The 20,551-nt window shown below is 42.9% G+C and overlaps 1 protein-coding gene across 1 annotated transcript in view; it reads left to right on the top strand.

The window, feature by feature from the left end:
* Nucleotides 1-20,551, top strand: part of PLEKHA2 (pleckstrin homology domain containing A2) — a 156,559-nt gene that overhangs the window by 129,584 nt on the left and 6,424 nt on the right. Inside the window, exons 10-11 of the mRNA XM_068272278.1 lie at nt 6,878-6,941; nt 15,644-15,721. Of these exons, the coding sequence (XP_068128379.1) occupies nt 6,878-6,941; nt 15,644-15,721 (142 nt within the window). The remainder of the gene's footprint in view (nt 1-6,877; nt 6,942-15,643; nt 15,722-20,551) is intronic.

Below are 20,551 nucleotides of genomic sequence, written 5' to 3'. Positions count from 1 at the left end.
GTCTCATAGCAAATCCATAACTTCCCAGATCTGTCATATTTCTGGGGTTCCTGAGATGGCAGCTTCACCAAACGTGGGGGAAGTGTAGCATGAGCCCCGGTGCTGGTTCTGAGGAAGTTTCAGAACCTTCGGAGGTAAGGACTGCCAGCTAGGCAGTTTCAAAGTGCCCTGATGATACCACAGGGGTCCCACCCCTCATGTCTGGTATCAGGGCGCTGGGTAAATCGAGACAGACCTGAAAATGTTAATAAACCTGCCCTGACCTGTACGGTTCTGTGAGATAGAGCCCATATATGGGTAGATATGATTTCTAGCCCCAGTACAAGGGGAGGGCTCATCTCATCTTTGAAGGGGGTGTATGGCTCCCCGCCCTCACTCCCTCCTACTGAAGCAGGGGCATAAGAATGGCTGAGGACCCAAACTCAGTGTCCTCCACACTGAACCATCTTGCACTCATCAGATGCCAGCTTGAGGATATGCTGGCATCCACCTGGTCTGAACTCTGAACTCTGGACTTTGAAACCAAGAACTTTATGATTCTTCCCACAATAAGGACATCTTTCCAGGAACTAAGTATTTTTCTCCCTTCTTTTATTTTTCATACTGGCTATTACTGTTTTAATAGTTGTTGATTTTCATAATTGTCTGTATATATTAATTATTTATATTGCGTGAATAAACGACTTTCCCCAAGTCATTCACTGTTTCGCTACCCTGCTTATCAGCACACACAGAAATGATCCCGGGTCTCTGAAGATACGCTACTGTTTGTTTGTTGTTGGCTAGACAGAATATCGTGTGTTTAACCGTTTTATTCGCAGGATTAGTCAGTCAGTTAGTGGGCCCCACGGTCCCATAGTAACCGCGGTGGTGGCAGTTTACTCTGAACCAGTAGGTGACGTTGTAATTACCCGTGTCTCACAGGCTCCCTTCTGAGTTGTCTGCGGCTAATTCTTAACGGTTCCTGCGCATTGACTGCGACCAGAGTTCGCACGATCTGTGCGCTGGCACCGTTTAGAAGGCTAAGTGCGGTCAGCCACGAGGGCCCTTGTGACAAAACCTGTCACTTTCTTTAATAAAATACAGGAAGGCATGTTGTACAGAATACACTTACTACAGCTGTAGAGCTGCTTGTTGTGCAGCCAGGGCTGGATTTCTGGAAAGGCCTCATAGGCCAGGGCCTTGGGCGGCTGCAGCCCAAGGGCGCACGCGAACAAGAAGAGGGCTGATACATATAAAAGAGGCTGAAAATGGGGAGTAACACATGAAAAAGGGAAGCTGATGTCCAAGGGAGCTGTTTATGATAGAGCAAGGCTTTGTACATAGAGGTTACACATTATAGAGGCTGCACATGTAACGGAGGGGCGCTGCTAGACATAAAAGAGAAGCCACAACATACTTGTCCTAGGGACACAAAAAGTGTAAATGGCCAGATATCTGGATATAAACCATGTGGGCTGCAGTCAGTGGCGCAGTGTAGGGGATTCAGAGGCTGCAACCGTACCGGGGTCCATGGACCCGAGGGCCCTCCTTCATCAATCTTACTAGCACTTCATTGGTGCTTTAATTTGGATAAAAGAGGCGCCCTGGTGGTCAATAAAAGCTTTTAAAAGCAGTTTAAAATCAAAAAGAAATTGAGGTAACTTACATAATGACAATCTTTGTAATAACAAAAGATTTTATTTTTAGCACAGGCAACGCGTTTCGCGGGTCTGAGCCCGCTTCCTCAGGCCAATAACAGTGCCAAATTAAGAAGTCAAATTCAGCAAAGGGAGCCCCCAATAATCATTGGTGCTTTGCTTGTAATGCTCACCTCTATATATGCATTATATAGTGTTTGTCATTAACAAAATGTTTCCCTACTCTTATTATACCTATCATAGTAGGATTTGGGGCTCCATATAGATTGATTGCTTGAAGGCCCCATCTACAACTCTCTCTGGGAACCCTAGCTCCTTAGCGTCACTAATGGTTGCTGTGATTGCAGAGAGTAGAGATTTGATGCATTTGCTTGTGGGGGGGACCCAATAATAGTGCTTGACACAGGCCTTGTTTTCTCTTTATACACTATTGGAGCCCACACACTTAACCCATTAGCAACGTTCATAGAGTTATCTCCTTTGCATTGCTTTTGTCATCAGTCAGCAGAACTCACTGTGCTGTAAATTCTTGGAATGCTTTGATCTCTCTTTGCTAGCAGAAAATATAGAAACTGAAAGCAGATGTCCTCTGTTATTGTCTCATACTGCCCCCTAGTGACAAGTAGCCATAAATGCACATTAAGCAGTACTAATTAGAAGCAGGAAAAAGGAACAAACAATGGGCTAAAATAAATTGGCCTGGAGCACTTCCAAGCCTCGAAATAAATTGGCTGATAAAGGGTTAAAGCGCACCTAAAGTTTAAATTCTAAAGTGAAAAAGAGTCAGAATGATACTTACTATGACTGTTTCCCCTCTTTTTTACCCAATGCAGTAATAGGTGATGTCTGTATTAAACAGGAGGGAAGCACGATGGTATGAGCCATTGTGGGTCCATCACTGTGACTACTGTAGTGATGGAACCCTCCTCTCTTTGATTGACTGGCTCAGTGGCACTGGACACACTTGGGCTGTCGTAAGAGCTACTTTCTGCCCTCTTGTGGCATAATCTGCCATGGCAGTTTTTCGGGATGGGGCGTAAACAGTGATTCATGCTAGTCTATTGAAACTTCTGTGGACTGTGCAGACAGTGTGGAATTTATTTGTACACTTTAGGGCCGCTTTAAGGCTGCGTCACACGTGCAGAGATCTGCCATGGCATCATAAATGTTGTGCACAGCTGCTAAGGTTATCCATTTGAGTTGCTGATATGTCACACCATCTTTGGGCACACCTGCCCACACTTATTATAGCTGGTGGTTTGTTTGTAGAGGCGTGGCCTTATTCAATTCACTTTGTCTCCTGACTTTTCTTTAAAATAACTTTTCTGCAGCCTATGGAGAGCCACATGCTCCTGTCTGACTCTGTGCTGAGTACAGAGGCACTGAGCGTAGCAATCAGCGTCGGGAAGTGGCGATCGCTTCGGACTGGCAGATGCAGAGTGGATGCTGCAGAGAGGATGAAAAATGAATAGAGCTGCTCCCATTTTGCATCCGCTCAAGTGGGAACTGAGCCTTAGTGTTACGAAGGACTGTTTTCCATCTTGGGATTGGTGGGATAATCCGCCTGTTAATGAGACACTGAAGCGAAAAAAAAATTATGATATAATGAATTGTATGTGTAGTACGGATAATTACTAGAACATTAGAAGCAAAAAAAAATTATCATATTTTAAGTTTCAGTTATATAGTGTTTTTTATAACATTGCATCATTCTCTAATATTTGCAGTTCACACACTACTCTACATGTTTTTACAGAGCAGTCTTGTGAACTATTGACCTGTCTTCTGGAGAGAAAAATAAAATACAGTGATTGACAAGATAATAAGCTTCAGAAGACAGAGCTCTCTGCGACTTTGAAAGTCTTGGAGCTCAATGGCTTTTATTGCATAGACAAAAATCTGGAGTTTCTTAACTCTTCCTGTACTGGAAACAATATTAGATTTATGTCTCTGCTCCTAATGTTTTATTTCTTAGCTGTACTACACATACAAATCATTATATCATATTTTTTTTTCGCTTCAGTGTCTCTTTTTTATTATTAATAGTAATAATAATAATATTAATATGGAAGCAGGAAATTTGGGCACCTATTAGCAGCAGTACTTTGTAAGGTAAAATAACTTTTCAGCACTTTTCAATTGAAAAAGGACCAAAAAACAGGTTAAAAAAATACTATAAAAATTATTTTGAGTATGTTCTTGCTTACCGTTTGTTTAAAAAAAAATGAAATGCTTGCGGGCCACAGTGTGGTCTTTTTTCAAGAGCCTTAGATTTACCAAGGCACCATATTCCATTTTGGGATTGGTGGGATAATCCAGCAATTATCCAACACACGGCCCTAATAGTAGTATTTGGCCAGAGGGCTGTAATGCTGCTGAATGGTTACGTTTATGAGAGTTCCTGGAACCACTATTAGAAGGGTCATACCATTCCATGACAGCAGCTAATAAACGTAGCAGCCCGATAACTGATATGAGCACCGGTTGTCTCTGCTGGCAGCAGATTTTATAGAAGAAGTTGTCAATAATAAGCTTTAATGACTGACTAGGTGGTCGTCATTAGTTTTATCGCTCTGGTGTTGGCAGGCCAGTAGCTTGTTTTTCACTGGTTTTGTACTTGATGATGACGTTGGATTTTTAATGTCAGTTTATCTGTGTTGGTGGTTTCTTATTTTGGTTACATGCCCTAATAAAAAATAGTTGTTATTTTTATGTGTAACCTGCTTTTCCTATTTATCACTGTTTTTACTTTTCCCTGTACTTTCCTTTACGTGAGTAGTAAGTCTGGTATGCATCAATTATCTATTTTAGCTATTTTATTTAAGTTAGTCCTGGAACCCCTTGGGGGCGATTGAGCTTGCGTTTCCTGGCACTTAGAAGCGATTAGCGATTTGCAGGGTTTTCTTTTTTTCATTAAATAAGCTTTATTATACTTACCAAGTGCCTGGATGTCCGCCTTCTGTCTGTAGCCCCGCCCCATACAGGAAGAGGTCATAGGTGCTTCTCTAGGATCAAGCGCCTTTGTCCTCTTCTGCTAGGGAGGGAAGCCAGACATCCAGTAAGTATAAATACCTTTATTTAAATTTGTAATCGCTGCAAAATAGCTTTTCAAAACAATTTTGTTGCACTACTATACATAGCATTGAGCGCAAACATCGCTGCATGTCCTGTGATTGCAATTAACCCTAATCGCAATCATACTAGTGGGTGCCCCACCATTTTCATTGACAATGCGTTTTGTGGAATCGCCGGCGATCCCAAAACGCTGCCAAAAACTCTCTAGTGGGTCCCAGCCCTTAGTGTTAATCAGTTTAAACAAAAAAAAAAGTTTTCTTATTTGTATGACTTTCGAGCATACAAATAGTGGATTTTAATTATGTATACTAGTTATTTATGTTGTTGAGTCGTTTTATTTTGTTTTATCTATGCTTGAAGAAAGCATCACTAACATTTTTTTAATGAACACATTTACTAAGAGTCACAAGTGATTATACAGCTGTGACATTTTGCAGCAAATCTGTAGAAGGGCTCTTGCACACTGCAAGTGATTCCGATTCAGATTCCGCTTTTTAATCAGTTTTTACATCCGATTCAGATTCCGATTTGCAGTGTGCAGGGAGCAAACTGCAAATCGGAATCTGAATCGGATGTAAAAACTGATTAAAAAGCGGAATCGGAATCACTTGCAGTGTGAAAGAGGCCGAAGGGTTATTGCACCCCCATCCCTGAATGACTGAAGCTTGTCATGGATTTGTGTGGAGTCCATTACCCTTTGCCTATATCAACCCACGTTGCATTCATCATCAAAGGGTTTATTTCCACTGGAGACTATTAAATCTAACCCTCCCCCCCCCCAACTTTGCAAAACACCCTTGTCCAGCAAGGAGGTGGAGTAACTGAGGGGCCAATGGTGAACCACAACTACAACTTAAAATGTGACCCAATGGGAAATTGGATTTGTGAGGGTTTTTTTTTTACGTTTGATCCCTGCAGACACAATTTCAATTTTGACTGGCTAATCACTGACCTATTTTACCATCTCCATGTATAATCTGTTGGCCATCATACTGCGTGGTAAGATTGCCCAATCAAAATTGAAGATGTGTACCAGGCTTTAATTCTTTCACTCCAAAAGTGGAGATATGCTTTAAACAGGCTGCAGAGCTGTATGTGTGATGCAGTGTGACCTGTACTGGCCATAGATTTGGAAGTAGTCTTTTCATTATCTGGGGAAGAGGCATCTTATAATGCAGCTCACCGCACTGCAATGCTAATCCAATGCGTCGTTCACAGTGCAACGTTAGCGTCGCTTTGTAACGTGTAGCGTTATGGTAACGCACTGCTTGCTGTACGTTACCTCTAAACGCACACGTTACCAGGTGCAGGAAAGCATACTTTTCATTGCCTGTATGCTTTACTGTACCTACTGCAACGGTAACACAGCATTAATTTGCGTTACCACTTTTTTTTTTTGCGTTGCGTTGTAATGCTGCGTTGTGAGTTTAACGTCGCATTAAACGCAAAGTCCCACTGTGAATGCAGCATCATAGTTCGTTCACTGGAACAAGTGTGCAAGTCTAGGAAGATACAGGTAAGTTAGGACACCTGATCCATATGTCCAGGGATGTAGAACAAAAATATGGCATTGTTTAGATGTTGATGAAGATCAGAGGTATCATCGCACTCTAGTGACAGGTATACTTTAAGGTTAACATAGCCTTTCATGTTCCCCCTTTATTTTGCTTTAGCTTGGATTTTGCAGTTAGCTTGGATTTCTGTATTTAAAGAGAAACTCCGACCAAGAATTGAGCTTTATCCCAATCAGTAGCTGATGCCCCCTTTTACATGAGAAATCTATTCCTTTTCACAAACAGACCATCAGGGGGCGCTGTATGACTGATGTTGTGGTGAAACCCCTCCTACAAGAAGCTCTGAGTACCGAAGTACTTCTGGCAGTTTCCTGTCTGTGAACCCATTGTGGGAAATAGCTGTTTACAGCTGTTTCCAACTGCTAAAACAGCAAGCAGCAGCTACATCACTTGGCAGCAGTAAAAATGTCACCTTGTAATAAATGTCAGAATATAAATCAAGGATGTAAACTATTTTACAATGGGCAAACACTGACTAAATCATTTATACATAATTGTAAAAATGAAGCACTTTTTTTTATTACATTATTTTCACTGGAGTTCCTCTTTAAGTTCAGCAGAGTTAATAATTGTTGTTCTCCGTCACAGGGATCTGCTGATGAGGGACAATCTGTTTGAAGTTATCACCGCTCCAAGAACATTCTACATCCAGGTAAATCTATTTTTTTTCTAAAGTATGATATAATTCATGTTTTATACCATATTTCATTTAGTAATACAGTTTCCAAATGATGATTATGTAATACTAATTAATTAGCCCGCCTGTTAGATAACAGGCGCTAGGGCTGTGACGCCAGGGCGCATGGCCGCGTTCCATGCCGCTCGCACACGGCAGCACTGCCCGCCGCGCGCACCAACATCTGCCCGCCCCCCCCGTCCTCCTCCTGTCCCAACAGCTACACATGCGCAGTAGCCAAAACCCACGGACAGGAGGATGACGCAGGGAAAGTTAGGTTTTAATATATAGGATTTAATGGCTTTTTAAAAGTATTCATCACAGAATACTTTCAGGCTAGGAACACTGTTACTGTATTATACTCCATTGATTGGGGAAATGTAATAAAAAAAATTCGCAAAAGTGAAAGATAAAAAATGCATGGAAACGTGAAACGCAACCACAATCGCAAATGCATACAAAAACGCACCAAAAATTCAGCAAAACCGCACTGTGGAGAAAACGCATGGTTTTCTGCAATGCCTAGTGTGCTCCCAGCCTCAATGTATTACTATACAGATGTCACTCTTAGGGATGCTCGGAAAATTCCGCGGAGTTATGAATTCCGTGATTCCGGCCGGAATTAGGTTAATTCCGATAGTCAAATCGGAATTCCTATACCTCTCCAACGGAATTCCGCGGAAATTTTATAATTCCGGAATAACACAAAAAAAATCTCAATCTCTCACTCTCCATCCATCCATCAGGGAATTGCAGATTTTCAAAACAGCTTATATACCATAGCTGGGATTTGAACCCAGAACCTAGTGTGTAGTAGGTATCTGTCTTACCCTCTAGACCATGACTCACACTACATGCTAAAGCTGGCGGTAGCATAAACCATACTTCCATTATGATCAATTCGATAGAAAAAGTAGCATGATTAAGGATTTGTACTTTTTGAAAAGCATGCTTATATACCATAGCTGGGATTTGAACCCAGGACCTAGTGTGTAGTAGGTATCTGTCTTACCCTCTAGACCATGACTCACACTACATGCTAAAGCTGGCGGTAGCATAAACCATACTTCCATTATGATCAATTCGATAGAAAAAGTAGCATGATTAAGGATTTGTACTTTTTGAAAAGCATACTTATATACCATAGCTGGGATTTGAACCCAGGACCTAGTGTGTAGTAGGTATCTGTCTTACCCTCTAGACCATGACCCACACTACATGCTAAAGCTGGCGGTAGCATAAACCATACTTCCATTATGATCAATTCGATAGAAAAAGTAGCATGATTAAGGATTAATACTTTTTGAAAAGCATGCTTATATACCATAGCTGGGATTTGAACCCAGGACCTAGTGTGTAGTAGGTATCTGTCTTACCCTCTAGACCATGACCCACACTACATGCTAAAGCTGGCGGTAGCATAAACCATACTTCCATTATGATCAATTCGATAGAAAAAGTAGCATGATTAAGGATTTGTACTTTTTGAAAAGCATGCTTATATACTATAGCTGGGATTTGAACCCAGGACCTAGTGTGTAGTAGGTATCTGTCTTACCCTCTAGACCATGACCCACACTGCATGCTAAAGCTGGCGGTAGCATAAACCATACTTCCATTATGATCAATTCGATAGAAAAAGTAGCATGATTAAGGATTTGTACTTTTTGAAAAGCATGCTTATATACCATAGCTGGGATTTGAACCCAGGACCTAGTGTGTAGTAGGTATCTGTCTTACCCTCTAGACCATGACCCACACTACATGCTAAAGCTGGCGGTAGCATAAACCATACTTCGATTATGATCAATTCGATAGAAAAAGTAGCATGATTAAGGATTTGTACTTTTTGAAAAGCATGCTTATATACCATAGCTGGGATTTGAACCCAGGACCTAGTGTGTAGTAGGTATCTGTCTTACCCCCTAGACCATGACCCACACTACATGCTAAAGCTGGCGGTAGCATAAACCATACTTCCATTATGATGAATTCGATAGAAAAAGTAGCATGATTAAGGATTTGTACTTTTTGAAAAGCATGCTTATATACCATAGCTGGGATTTGAACTCAGAACCTAGTGTGTAGTAGGTATCTGTCTTACCCTCTAGACCATGACCCACACTACATGCTAAAGCTGGCGGTAGCATAAACCATACTTCCATTATGATCAATTCGATAGAAAAAGTAGCATGATTAAGGATTTGTACTTTTTGAAAAGCATGCTTATATACCATAGCTGGGATTTGAACCCAGGACCTAGTGTGTAGTAGGTATCTGTCTTACCCCCTAGACCATGACCCACACTACATGCTAAAGCTGGCGGTAGCATAAACCATACTTCCATTATGATGAATTCGATAGAAAAAGTAGCATGATTAAGGATTTGTACTTTTTGAAAAGCATGCTTATATACCATAGCTGGGATTTGAACCCAGGACCTAGTGTGTAGTAGGTATCTGTCTTACCCTCTAGACCATGACCCCACACTACATGCTAAAGCTGGCGGTAGCATAAACCATACTTCCATTATGATCAATTTCGATAGAAAAAGTAGCATGATTAAGGATTTGTACTTTTTGAAAAGCATGCTTATATACCATAGCTGGGATTTGAACCCAGGACCTAGTGTGTAGTAGGTATCTGTCTTACCCTCTAGACCATGACCCACACTACATGCTAAAGCTGGCGGTAGCATAAACCATACTTCCATTATGATCAATTCGATAGAAAAAGTAGCATGATTAAGGATTTGTACTTTTTGAAAAGCATGCTTATATACCATAGCTGGGATTTGAACCCAGGACCTAGTGTGTAGTAGGTATCTGTCTTACCCTCTAGACCATGACCCACACTACATGCTAAAGCTGGCGGTAGCATAAACCATACTTCCATTATGATCAATTCGATAGAAAAAGTAGCATGATTAAGGATTTGTACTTTTTGAAAAGCATGCTTATATACCATAGCTGGGATTTGAACCCAGGACCTAGTGTGTAGTAGGTATCTGTCTTACCCTCTAGACCATGACCCACACTACATGCTAAAGCTGGCGGTAGCATAAACCATACTTCCATTATGATCAATTCGATAGAAAAAGTAGCATGATTAAGGATTTGTACTTTTGAAAAGCATGCTTATATACCATAGCTGGGATTTGAACCCAGGACCTAGTGTGTAGTAGGTATCTGTCTTACCCTCTAGACCATGACCCACACTACATGCTAAAGCTGGCGGTAGCATAAACCATACTTCCATTATGATCAATTCGATAGAAAAAGTAGCATGATTAAGGATTTGTACTTTTTGGAAAAGCATGCTTATATACCATAGCTGGGATTTGAACCCAGGACCTAGTGTGTAGTAGGTATCTGTCTTACCCTCTAGACCAGGGGTCCCCAAACATTTTGGGTTGAGGACCCGGGTCAACATACTTCAGACCGCTGGTGGGCCGGAGTAAACATAAAATGATGTAGAAGTCTTTGCGGACCAGACAGTGAAGCATACCCAGGTGACAATCTGCAAGCCAATTGGACAGCAGTGTCACCTGATGTGGAATTTGATTGGAAACCAGCAAAATTTCTGCTTTCTGGCTTCCATGTGGATGGGGGGTGCTGCACTGCTATTCCATATGTGGACCACCAATATTTAAAGATGTAGCTGACTGCATTTATAAGCAATACATTTTCTGTGTGGGGGGCCGGTAAGAAAGCCTTAGGGGGCCACATTCGGCCCCGCGGGCCTTAGTTTGAGGACCACTGCTCTAGACCATCAACCACACTCAGGGCCAGGCTTTAGCATGTAGTGTGGTCAGAGGTGGGGACAAGGTCCTTCAGCACCCAAGGCTGAGACAGCAAAGTGCGCCCCCCCATCCCTCCCACCCCAGCTGTCACACACTGATTGCTATTACACTAAGAGGTGCCCCAGGGCCCCCCCCCCACCCCCAACACCTTAATCTCTACTTATCTGGCTTGCTGTCGCTGCCATGTATCACCTTTTCTTATTTCTTTCTGCTTCAAACACAATTGGGAATGACAGCTGAATGAATTGTGCACCCCTCCTACACTGCGCCCTGAGGCTGCAGCCTCTCCCAGCCTCAGCCTTACTAGTGGGGTAAGACAGATACCTACTACCATGCAGTGTGGTTCATGGTCTAGAGGGGTAAGACAGATACCTACTACACCACTAGGTTTCTGGTTCAAATCCCAGCTATGGTATATAAGCTGTTTTGAAAATCTGCAATTCCCTACTGCATTGGATAGAGAGAGAGAGAGAGAGAGAGAGAGAGAGAGAGAGAGAGAGAGAGGAGAGAGAGAGAGAGAGAGAGAGAGAGAGAGAGAGAGAGAGAGAGAGAGAGAGAGAGAGAGAGAGAGATTTTTCCGACGGAATTCCGAGGAACTGCCCGGTATACCGTCGGAATGGAACGGTAACGGAATTTCTATATGTCGGAATGCGGAATTGTAACGGAAATCGGCTATTCGACCATGCCTGGTCACTCTGTGCAGCCTTAGGGCCAGTTTAGACAGATGGGTGCCGACATCTGTCCTTGTCGTTTACCGACAGGATCCTTCGCATCCCTCATTGAGATGAATGGAAACGTTCATCTCAATGCAGTGTCCATCAATTGTGCAAGTGCCGCGATCGATCAAATTTTCAGAGACACAGCATTTAGCGTCAGTGTTCACAGTTCCGTATCCCCCTAGGGCAGGGGTGTCAAACTCAAATACAAAATGCCCAAAATTGTACACTGGAACCTAGTCGCAGGTCAACGTCAATGTCTACTGGCCACCTTCCTGCCTTATACAGTTCCCAGGTGTCTAATGACCACCCTTCCACCCCTATGCAGTTCCATGGTGTCTACTGGTCCTCATTCCCCTATACAGTTCCCTGGTGTCCAGTGCTTTCCCCCTACCTCCCCCATATGGCTTCCCTGGTGTCCTAGGACTTCACCTCTAATATCGCTTCCCTGGTGGTGTAGAGTGGGCCAAACAATGCAAAGTGGGGAAACCACCTGAGCGCCAAATTTGTGGGCTGGAGTTTTGACATGTATACCCTAGGGGCCCCAAAGAAGCAAACAATGAAGCTACAGGATCCAATGTCAAACGCTTTCTGCTGAGAGAGATTGTACTTTGTAGGTGAGAGTTAAGAGCTTGAACTGGATCCTCTAGTCTAGTTAATGTGCAGAGGCTGATGCATGGGCAGGTAGGTGGGAGATGGTGAGACTATTTGCAAATGCTGACCTACGCATCGTACCAGGGACATTTTGCTTACTTATTTTGCACTGCAGTGAGTGTTAATGGTGCAAAAATTGCAGACTAGAGTCTTCTCAGAGCGCTCAGTGTGTGCTTCTCCTCTGCACTGTGTGAATAATATGATGCCGAGGAGTCGAGCAGCAGCCACACCATCATATTCTACTGTTAACTCCTTCAGCTGGGCTGCTTCCGCTTAGCAGAAGCACCATCTGGCACTAGAAAGGCCTCCTTTGGCCACTCTGCTGACTAAGCTGTGAGATGGTGTATTTGGAGCTGTGGCTGCAGATGAGGCAATGAGCTGAGATGTGCTTGCATCTAATATTAGCTGTTTATTTTGGAGGCATCCTTGATTTCAAACATTCAAGACCAGATTTGAGACTTTTAAATGAAAACACGGATTATATAACAAGGAAATGCGTTATTCTGACACGTTCTTTCAGTAGTTCCTGGGATCTTGAGACGAGCACGATGACAGCTGGTGGTAAAGAGACCTTTCTGTAGATGACAGTGACGTCAGCCCAGCTTCAGTGCGCTCACAGATAATCCTCATAACACTCCTGCACTATTCCCTGTTTAGCAAGGCTAGATGGGACCGTTTGCACTGAACCAACTGACATCACTATTTTCTTTTCTATTTGTTTTACCCATTTGTTACAATTTAGGCCCTCCAACACTAAAGGCCTGATGCAGTAAAGTCCGGTAAAATGTTACCGTTAGTAGTGCAGAGGAAGCACTGGCCATTAACTCTTAAAGAGAAAACGTGACCAAGACTTGAACTTCATCAGTAGCTGATACCCCCTTTCCCATGAAAAATCTATTCCTTTTCTCAACAGATCATCAGGGCGCTCTGTAATGGCTGATATTGTGGTGAAACCCCTCCCACAGGAAACTGTGAGGACCATGGTCCTGGCAGTTTCCTGTCTGTGAACCTCGTTGCATTGTGGGAAATAGCTGTTTACAGCTGTTTCCAACTGCCAAAAAAGCTAGCAGCAGCTACTTCCTGTGACATCACCTGCCAGTAGAGATGTGGCGATCGGTTCCCGAACCGTTCGCCGGCGAACATCTCCAAATCCCTGGGGCTTTTACTACTTCCGGGTCGCACTGACCCTGAGTAGTATGCCTGCGCTGCCCGGCGGAGTGCGTCCTAGATCGCGCCCCTGTTGCCGGGCACTTTCTGCGCGTGTGCGTGACGTCATGAACTACATCACGCGCATGCACAGAGAGTGCCCGGCAACAGGAGCGCGATATAGGACGCGCTCCGCCGGGCAGCGCAGGCATACTACTCAGGGTCAGTAGTAAAAGCCCCAGAGATGTAAATCAGGGAGATGAAAGATTTTACAATGGCGAAGCACTGACTAAATCATTTGTGCATATTAATTGTAGATATTAAGCACTTTTTATACTTTATTTTCACCGGAGTTCCTCTTTAAGGCCGCTTGCGTTATCTAGGTAATGCCGATGGAGCCTTTTATAGGGTATACTGTAGCCCAGGCTCACCCGCCAGCACACTGATATAACAGCCAGACAGAATGTCCTGTACACTTATCCCTGTCATCTTTTAAATCACATAATTACAGTCAATTAAGTAATTAACAGCTTTGAAGCTCTTGGTTCACAAATATTGTTTAAAGCAGAACTACAGTCAAAATTTCCTCTCCAGAATATTTTTTCTAAATCTCTGAAATGGTTAGATGGTTTACTTTCATTTTCTCCTGAGAGGCTTATTACTGTGCAGTGAGCTCTCCAGAGTGCAACAGATAAGGCTTGACTTATATCAGTGAGCTGCTGTGTGCAAGTTACACTGCTTGTATGTGTATTTTCCAGACTGCAAATCATTCTGATTGAACTGGATACTACATTAATATGCAAGATGGCAGAGTCCAATACATTGAGCGTGACCCACCTGGAAGGAAAGGAGGAGGGGGAGGGTGATTGTGATTTGCACACAGAGTAAATTATTATTAATTTGCATTAAAGGCAGTAGGATAACTATATAGAAATACAGTATATAGTCTGTATGGATTTGGCAGGCAAGTTATTACGTAATTGTTTTATGCCAGACAGCAGTTCTACTTTATGTTATATACTGTTTTCAATGAGATTGCTACATATTATATATACAGTATTCATTATACATCATATACCGTATTTTTCGGAGCATAAGACACTCCGGACCATAAGAAGCACCTAGGTTTAGAGGACAAAAAGCAGGGTAAAAACAAAAAAATACTAATCCTGGTGCATCCATGGTGCAGGGATGCCTTGTGGATCTTCTCTCCCCCCCTCCTCCCAAAAATATCTCAGTGAGTGCAGTGATTGGTCCCGTGAAACCATAAGCTCCAGTAACAGGGCAGAGCAGAGCCAGTGCCCCCCTCACCTGATTGGCTGCAGATCATCTGAAGGGTGACTCACGCTGCTTCCAACACACTGCTGCTCTTACTGAGTGTGAGTGATCCAGGCACAGGCTCTGGCCATGCAAAAAGGGGGCAGGGGGTAGCATGTCTAGCAGCAGACTTCTGCAGCAAACATGTGTGGGGGGACACTGGGCGCTGGTCCCAAATTATTATTTGGACCAGAAGACACTTTTAGGGGAGAAAAAGTGCATCTTATGGTCTCAAAAAATGGTAACCTCTAAGGAGCCTATATTCTAGGGAAATGGCAGTCTGCTAACAAGATCCCCCACTTTTTTTTAAGTTATTGTAGCAGATGGCCCATTTAATACTTGTAGATGATGATCTGCTTTTTTACTGTCCTGATCAGTGCTTTAATCACTCACCGTAATTGCACTATTTTGGTGATCTGTAGCTCCATTCAGTTATATGGAGCCCTGGATCAAAAGGGCGGCACGGTGGCATAGTGGTTAGCGCTCTCGCCTTGCAACACTGGGCCCCCGATTCGAGTCCCAGCCAGGTCAACATCTGCAAGGAGTTTGTATGTTCTCCCCGTGTCTGCGTGGGTTCTCCCCCACATCCCAAAAACATACAGATAAATGAATTGGCTTCCCCCTAAATTGTCCCTAGAATATGATACATACACAGACATATGACTATGGTAGGAATTGTGAGCCCCTTTGAGGGACAGTTAGTGACAAGACACTATACTCTGTACTGTGCTGTGTAATATGTTGACACTATACAAATACTTAAATTAGTAAAAAGGGACCAAAGTCATTAACCAAAAGAAATGAGGCCTGCATTGACTTAATTCATGGCTGCAGGTTGCAAGTCTTTAGGACTGTCAGTAGAACTCTGCCTGGAGATGCTGCCACCTTAGGACCATAGGACCTTTCATTTTCTAGCTATTGGGCAACCAGAAACCCACAGCACTTATAACTTGTATTCCATCCAAATGTCGTCTAACGCTTTGTTTTGCCAGCATCTGACTCATCTGATTTGATTCCCTTCTCTTGTGTTTCTTCCCCGATAGGCTGACAGCCCACAGGAGATGCACAGCTGGATAAAGGCCATAAATGGTGCTATTCAGACGTACAGAATGCGCTATCGGGTATGTAATCACCACTCTGCATATAGCTTTTAATACAGTATGACATATGTATGTGAAGGTCCTCATACTTCAAAGTATATCCCAAAAATAACAATAATAAAATGAGCTTGAACTAAATACATTCTATTGCACTTGGAGATGTTTCGTCACTCTTACTGAGCAGCTTTCCCAGCGAAGTGAATTAAATACCCAGACAATTACACGTAATTTCCTTCAGTATATTAGAACTGAAAAAGATGCGCAATAAGAGTAAAAAAAACCCATCTAGAACACAAAAAATGGCTCGTTTGAAAAAGCTAGTTTTTTTTCTTTGGGTACAATATCACATTGTGCATTAGGTATAAATGTTATGCCTACATATGTTACTGTTATTTGATATTTCTAATCATTACAAATCATGCATTCATATTTCAGAAGTATTAGTGTAATTCCAAGACAACTGGCTCCCCCTTTTGTCTCTGGATCCTTCCATGGACTCTTTTCCACCAGATATGTGTGAGGGCATGATAAATAAACTCAGTCTATACCCCCCCCCCCCCCCCCCAAACTAGCCTACTATGTATAGCTACGTGTACAAATCCTCATAAGTACCTTTATGCTAGGCATACACGGTCAGATACTTGTTATCAATCGAGCCGCTGATGGCTCGATTAATAATATCCGACGTGTCCGATCACCGCGGCGGATCGATTCTGCTCTTGATCCCCGCGGGCGGACAATAGAAAAAAACGAGCGGCTGATAAGAAGCGCCTGCGGGGACGAGCGGGAATCGATCCGCGCGGACGAGTGGTGACGCGCCGGCTTTGAGCCACGGGCTCGATTCCGGCGCACAATTGCACCGTGTATGCCTAGCATTAGTTTATTGTAAAACAGAATGTTATGTGTATCTCTTATGCTGGGTACACACTATGAGATTTTATGGTCGATTTACTGTCAGATCAATTATTTCCAACATGTCCGATTTGCTTTCCGATCGATTTCCGAGCATTTCCCGATCGGTTTCCTATTCAAATTAACGGAAATCTATCGGAAAATGCGCGGAAATAGATCGGAAAGCAAATCGGACGTGTTGGAAGTAATCGATCTGACAGTAAATCGACCATAAAATCTCATAATGTGTACCCAGGATTAGTGGAAGTAGAGTCACACTGTAAGTCAGTTTGCGGTTTGTTTTAATGTAACCATATTCAGCAAATTGTCCTTATTTTTTTTAAGAATGTTTTCATTCACACATTAAAAATAAAACTGCGATTTCGCAACAAGATTGTAATAGGAGAAACTGCTGAAGTCAGAAAAACAAGATTGCATAATCTGAGGTCTGGCATTTCTGACATGAGGTGGCATCAAATGGGTGGCGTTAGTTGAAAATACACGCGCACTCTGTACAAAAAATGAAGTTAAATATATCCTACACATAAACTTTTTATTCAATAAAGGTTTAAAAAATGATAATGTCTTGGAAAACATGAGGTAAACAGGCTGCGCCACCCACCGCCTTACACACCCTACCCTGGCGTGTGTTATAATGATGTCCTGGTGAGCCCCTGTGGGTCCGCTCATTACATTCTATTTACGGCAAATCCTCTATTCACTTACGGAAAAAATGTTGCTCCTAGCAAGGTCGTAGCAATAGTCATAGCAGTTGCTATGGGGCCCTAGAGCAGAAGGGGCCCAGGTGGTACTTGATGTGCTCACCAACTTTCTTGTGTTCCTCCACCCTATGATTTTATCTGCCCATGGACTGTATGCAGTGTAGATCACATGAGAATGCAAATCTCCCAGGTAACTCATATCCATTATATGGCCCCATGAAAGTTTTGCTATGGGGCCCCATAATGTCTGGCTACACTACAGGTTCCTATTAGGCTAGATTTAAAGCTAGTGAACAGAGGCCTAGCAATAGGGGATACAGAGGTTGCGACCGCACCACAGCCAATGGACCTGGGGGCCCCTTTCAGCCACTGCATTAGCTCTTCATTAGTGTTGTGTTAGTAATTATTACCTCAATATGTGCTTTGAATACTGATGACCATTAACAAACTGTTTGTCTCCCCGATCACATGTCTCTGACACTGTGGCTGTCCTTGGCAGCTTTTGGTACTCAAAATCAATTGTTATGTATAGGGTGCTTGAGACGCCCCCATATAAAACTTGCACTGGGGTCCATAGTTCCTTAGCACCACCACTGCTGGTGGATGCTGCTAATTCAGATTTCAGTGTTAGGAAACTTGTATTTGTGTTGGAAATCTTGTGAGGGTTATACTGTAGCAGTGTTAGGTTAGGACAGTAATGACTAACCTTGGTACTCCAGCTGTGACAAAACGACAAATCCCATCATGCCTCTGCCTCCCCAAGTTATGCTTAAAGCTGTCAGAGTATTGCAATGCCTCATGGGACTTATAGTTCCACCACAGCTGGAGTGCCAAGGTTAGCCATTACTGGGTTAGGACATCTGTAACATAAGTGCTAAGGATATATAGAGGGAGAGTTAGTGTCAGATGGGTAAAACGTTAGCATTAAAGTGCACCTGAACCGAAGGGAGGGGGGGGGGGGGAGTTGAGTATTACTTACCTGGGACTTCTTCCAGCTACCCCCCCCCCCCCCCCCCCCAGTCTTTGAGGTCCCTTAGTGTCCTCCAGGTCCCCTCCATTGTGCTGCTGTCATCCCAATAAAAGTCCACAACCCAGCTGGGTCACACAATACAGGACATGTGCTGTGCTGTTCTGTGCTTGTGCAGCTTGTAAAGACTTACGCAGAATGCACCTGACATGGGAGCATTATATGGCAATACTAAGAGTGTGAATAAGTATTATGATGTCCCCATGGCTGGCACTGATACAAGGTTTACAGTACTTCCGGGATGATATTGACTTTTGTGGGACCCCAATCAGCAAAGTTTTAGTAAAATAGCTAACCCTAAAATCTATGCACTCTGCAGTTTCAATCCATAGTTGAACAAAAATGTATAAAAAGTCCTTTCTAAAAATAAATCCATAAATTGGTGCACTGGCGTCCATATGTTTAGCTGTAATGAAGTAAGGACGAAAAATTCTAAAACATTCTAGTATGAAGCTTAGCGGGTCTCTTGCCTTCTCATAGTCCTTATCTCCCAGTTTACTTTACAGTCATCACCCTATGTGGCATATCCCTGCTCAGCCTCAGGAGACTTTGGCCACAATTTTAGCTTATCTGCTGTCTTTAATAATGATTCTAAGCTGTTTTTATTGTTATCACCATGGTGATAAATCATGTAGTATTCACTAAGCCAGTGGCCCTCAAACTACGGCCCGCGGGTGGAATGCGGACCCCCTGAGGCTTTTTTACTGGCCCTCAAATGTATAACTTCTAGATGTGGCCCACTGCACCTTTAAATATTGTCGGCCTGCATATAGAATAGCAGTACTGACACCACTCGTCCAAATTGTGTAGATCCAATTCTGCATCAGGTGACACTGCTGCCCAACTGGACGGCAGGTTGTCACCTGGGTATGCTCCACTGTCTGGTGCACAAAGATATTCTCCAAGCGCCGCATGACTGAATGGCTGCTGATGGGAGTTCTCCTTTTCAACATAATATTATTATATGTTCCGGCCCCTCAGCAGTCTGAAGTATGTTGACCCGGCCCTTGACAGAAAATTTTGGGGACCCCTGCACTAAGCAATTTACCCCAGGCAAAAATTGAAATAAGGATTCTTAAAGTGGTATGAAACCCAGCATTTCTTCTTTGCTCTAAAAGATTATTTACAGCATATTATATACTACCACTATTTTATTTTTACTAGAACAGCATTCAACTAGTTAAACACAGGACTTCCAAGCTCCCTGCAGGGAAAGCTGGATGCATCCGAGCTGCAGATAACATTATCTTGTGTTTACTTAATTGTATCAAGTGAGAAATGTAAACATTCTCTGGCAATCCAGACATTGCAGAACACAGACAGCTATTTAGAAAGCATTTCTGGGTACATTACAATATGAATACACCAATTATGACTAAAATGCAATGTCAGCTCTCAGAGCAAAAAAATTGTATTTTTGGAACTTGTAATTTCTAAGGGCCCTTTTCCACCAGCGCGTTTGCGCTGGCTGAATCGCAAAAACGCAAACCGCTAGCGATTTTACAATCGCTACGGTTTGCTTTTTAACATGGGAATCGCGGTAGGTCATTTCCACTACCGCGATTCGTTTTTGCCGGTAACGCGAACGCGCGGCGGAGCGATATTTGCCGCGATTTTGCTATGCAGTGCATAGCATAGCAAAATCGCGGCCGCGAACGTTGGGGAATCACCGGTAATTGCGATTCAACAATCGCTAGCGTTCAGCGTGAACGCTAGCGATTGCTAGTGGAAAAGGGCCCTAAATGAATAATAATACTTATGCACAAAAGCAAATATGATAACTGTATGGGATATAAAAGGTAGGAAAACATGTTTATATTGAATATAGACAGAATGTTAATTCACAGAGAGGAATGCAAGTGATAACAACTGTAAAGTGTGTGAGGAATTATCACCTGGCCTGATCTGTCGTTAAAGTGGAGCCAAATTAAAAATACAAGATTTCAGAAATAAAATCTATTTTCTAACTTATAATAAGAAATAGCAGCGTTTTTTCAGCTGCATGATGACAAATATAAAATATTTTACATTTATTGGAGGAACCCCTCCCTTCCTTTCAAATTGCCGGGATTTTTCCGGCAAACTGGTGGAGTAGATGGTGTCCGGCAATGGAGGAATTGCTAATGGCTGCCCCCAGTATAACCATAGCTATGAAAAGAGAAGGGTGAAAAGCATGCACTGAAATGATCATAGGTTTGAAGGAGTGTTTAT

Source organism: Hyperolius riggenbachi, chromosome 3 (assembly GCF_040937935.1).
Source record: "Hyperolius riggenbachi isolate aHypRig1 chromosome 3, aHypRig1.pri, whole genome shotgun sequence".
In the NCBI taxonomy this organism is placed as follows: domain Eukaryota; kingdom Metazoa; phylum Chordata; class Amphibia; order Anura; family Hyperoliidae; genus Hyperolius; species Hyperolius riggenbachi.
The sequence above is the reverse complement of the archived record's forward strand: the minus strand, read 5'-3'. Positions and strand labels throughout refer to the sequence as shown.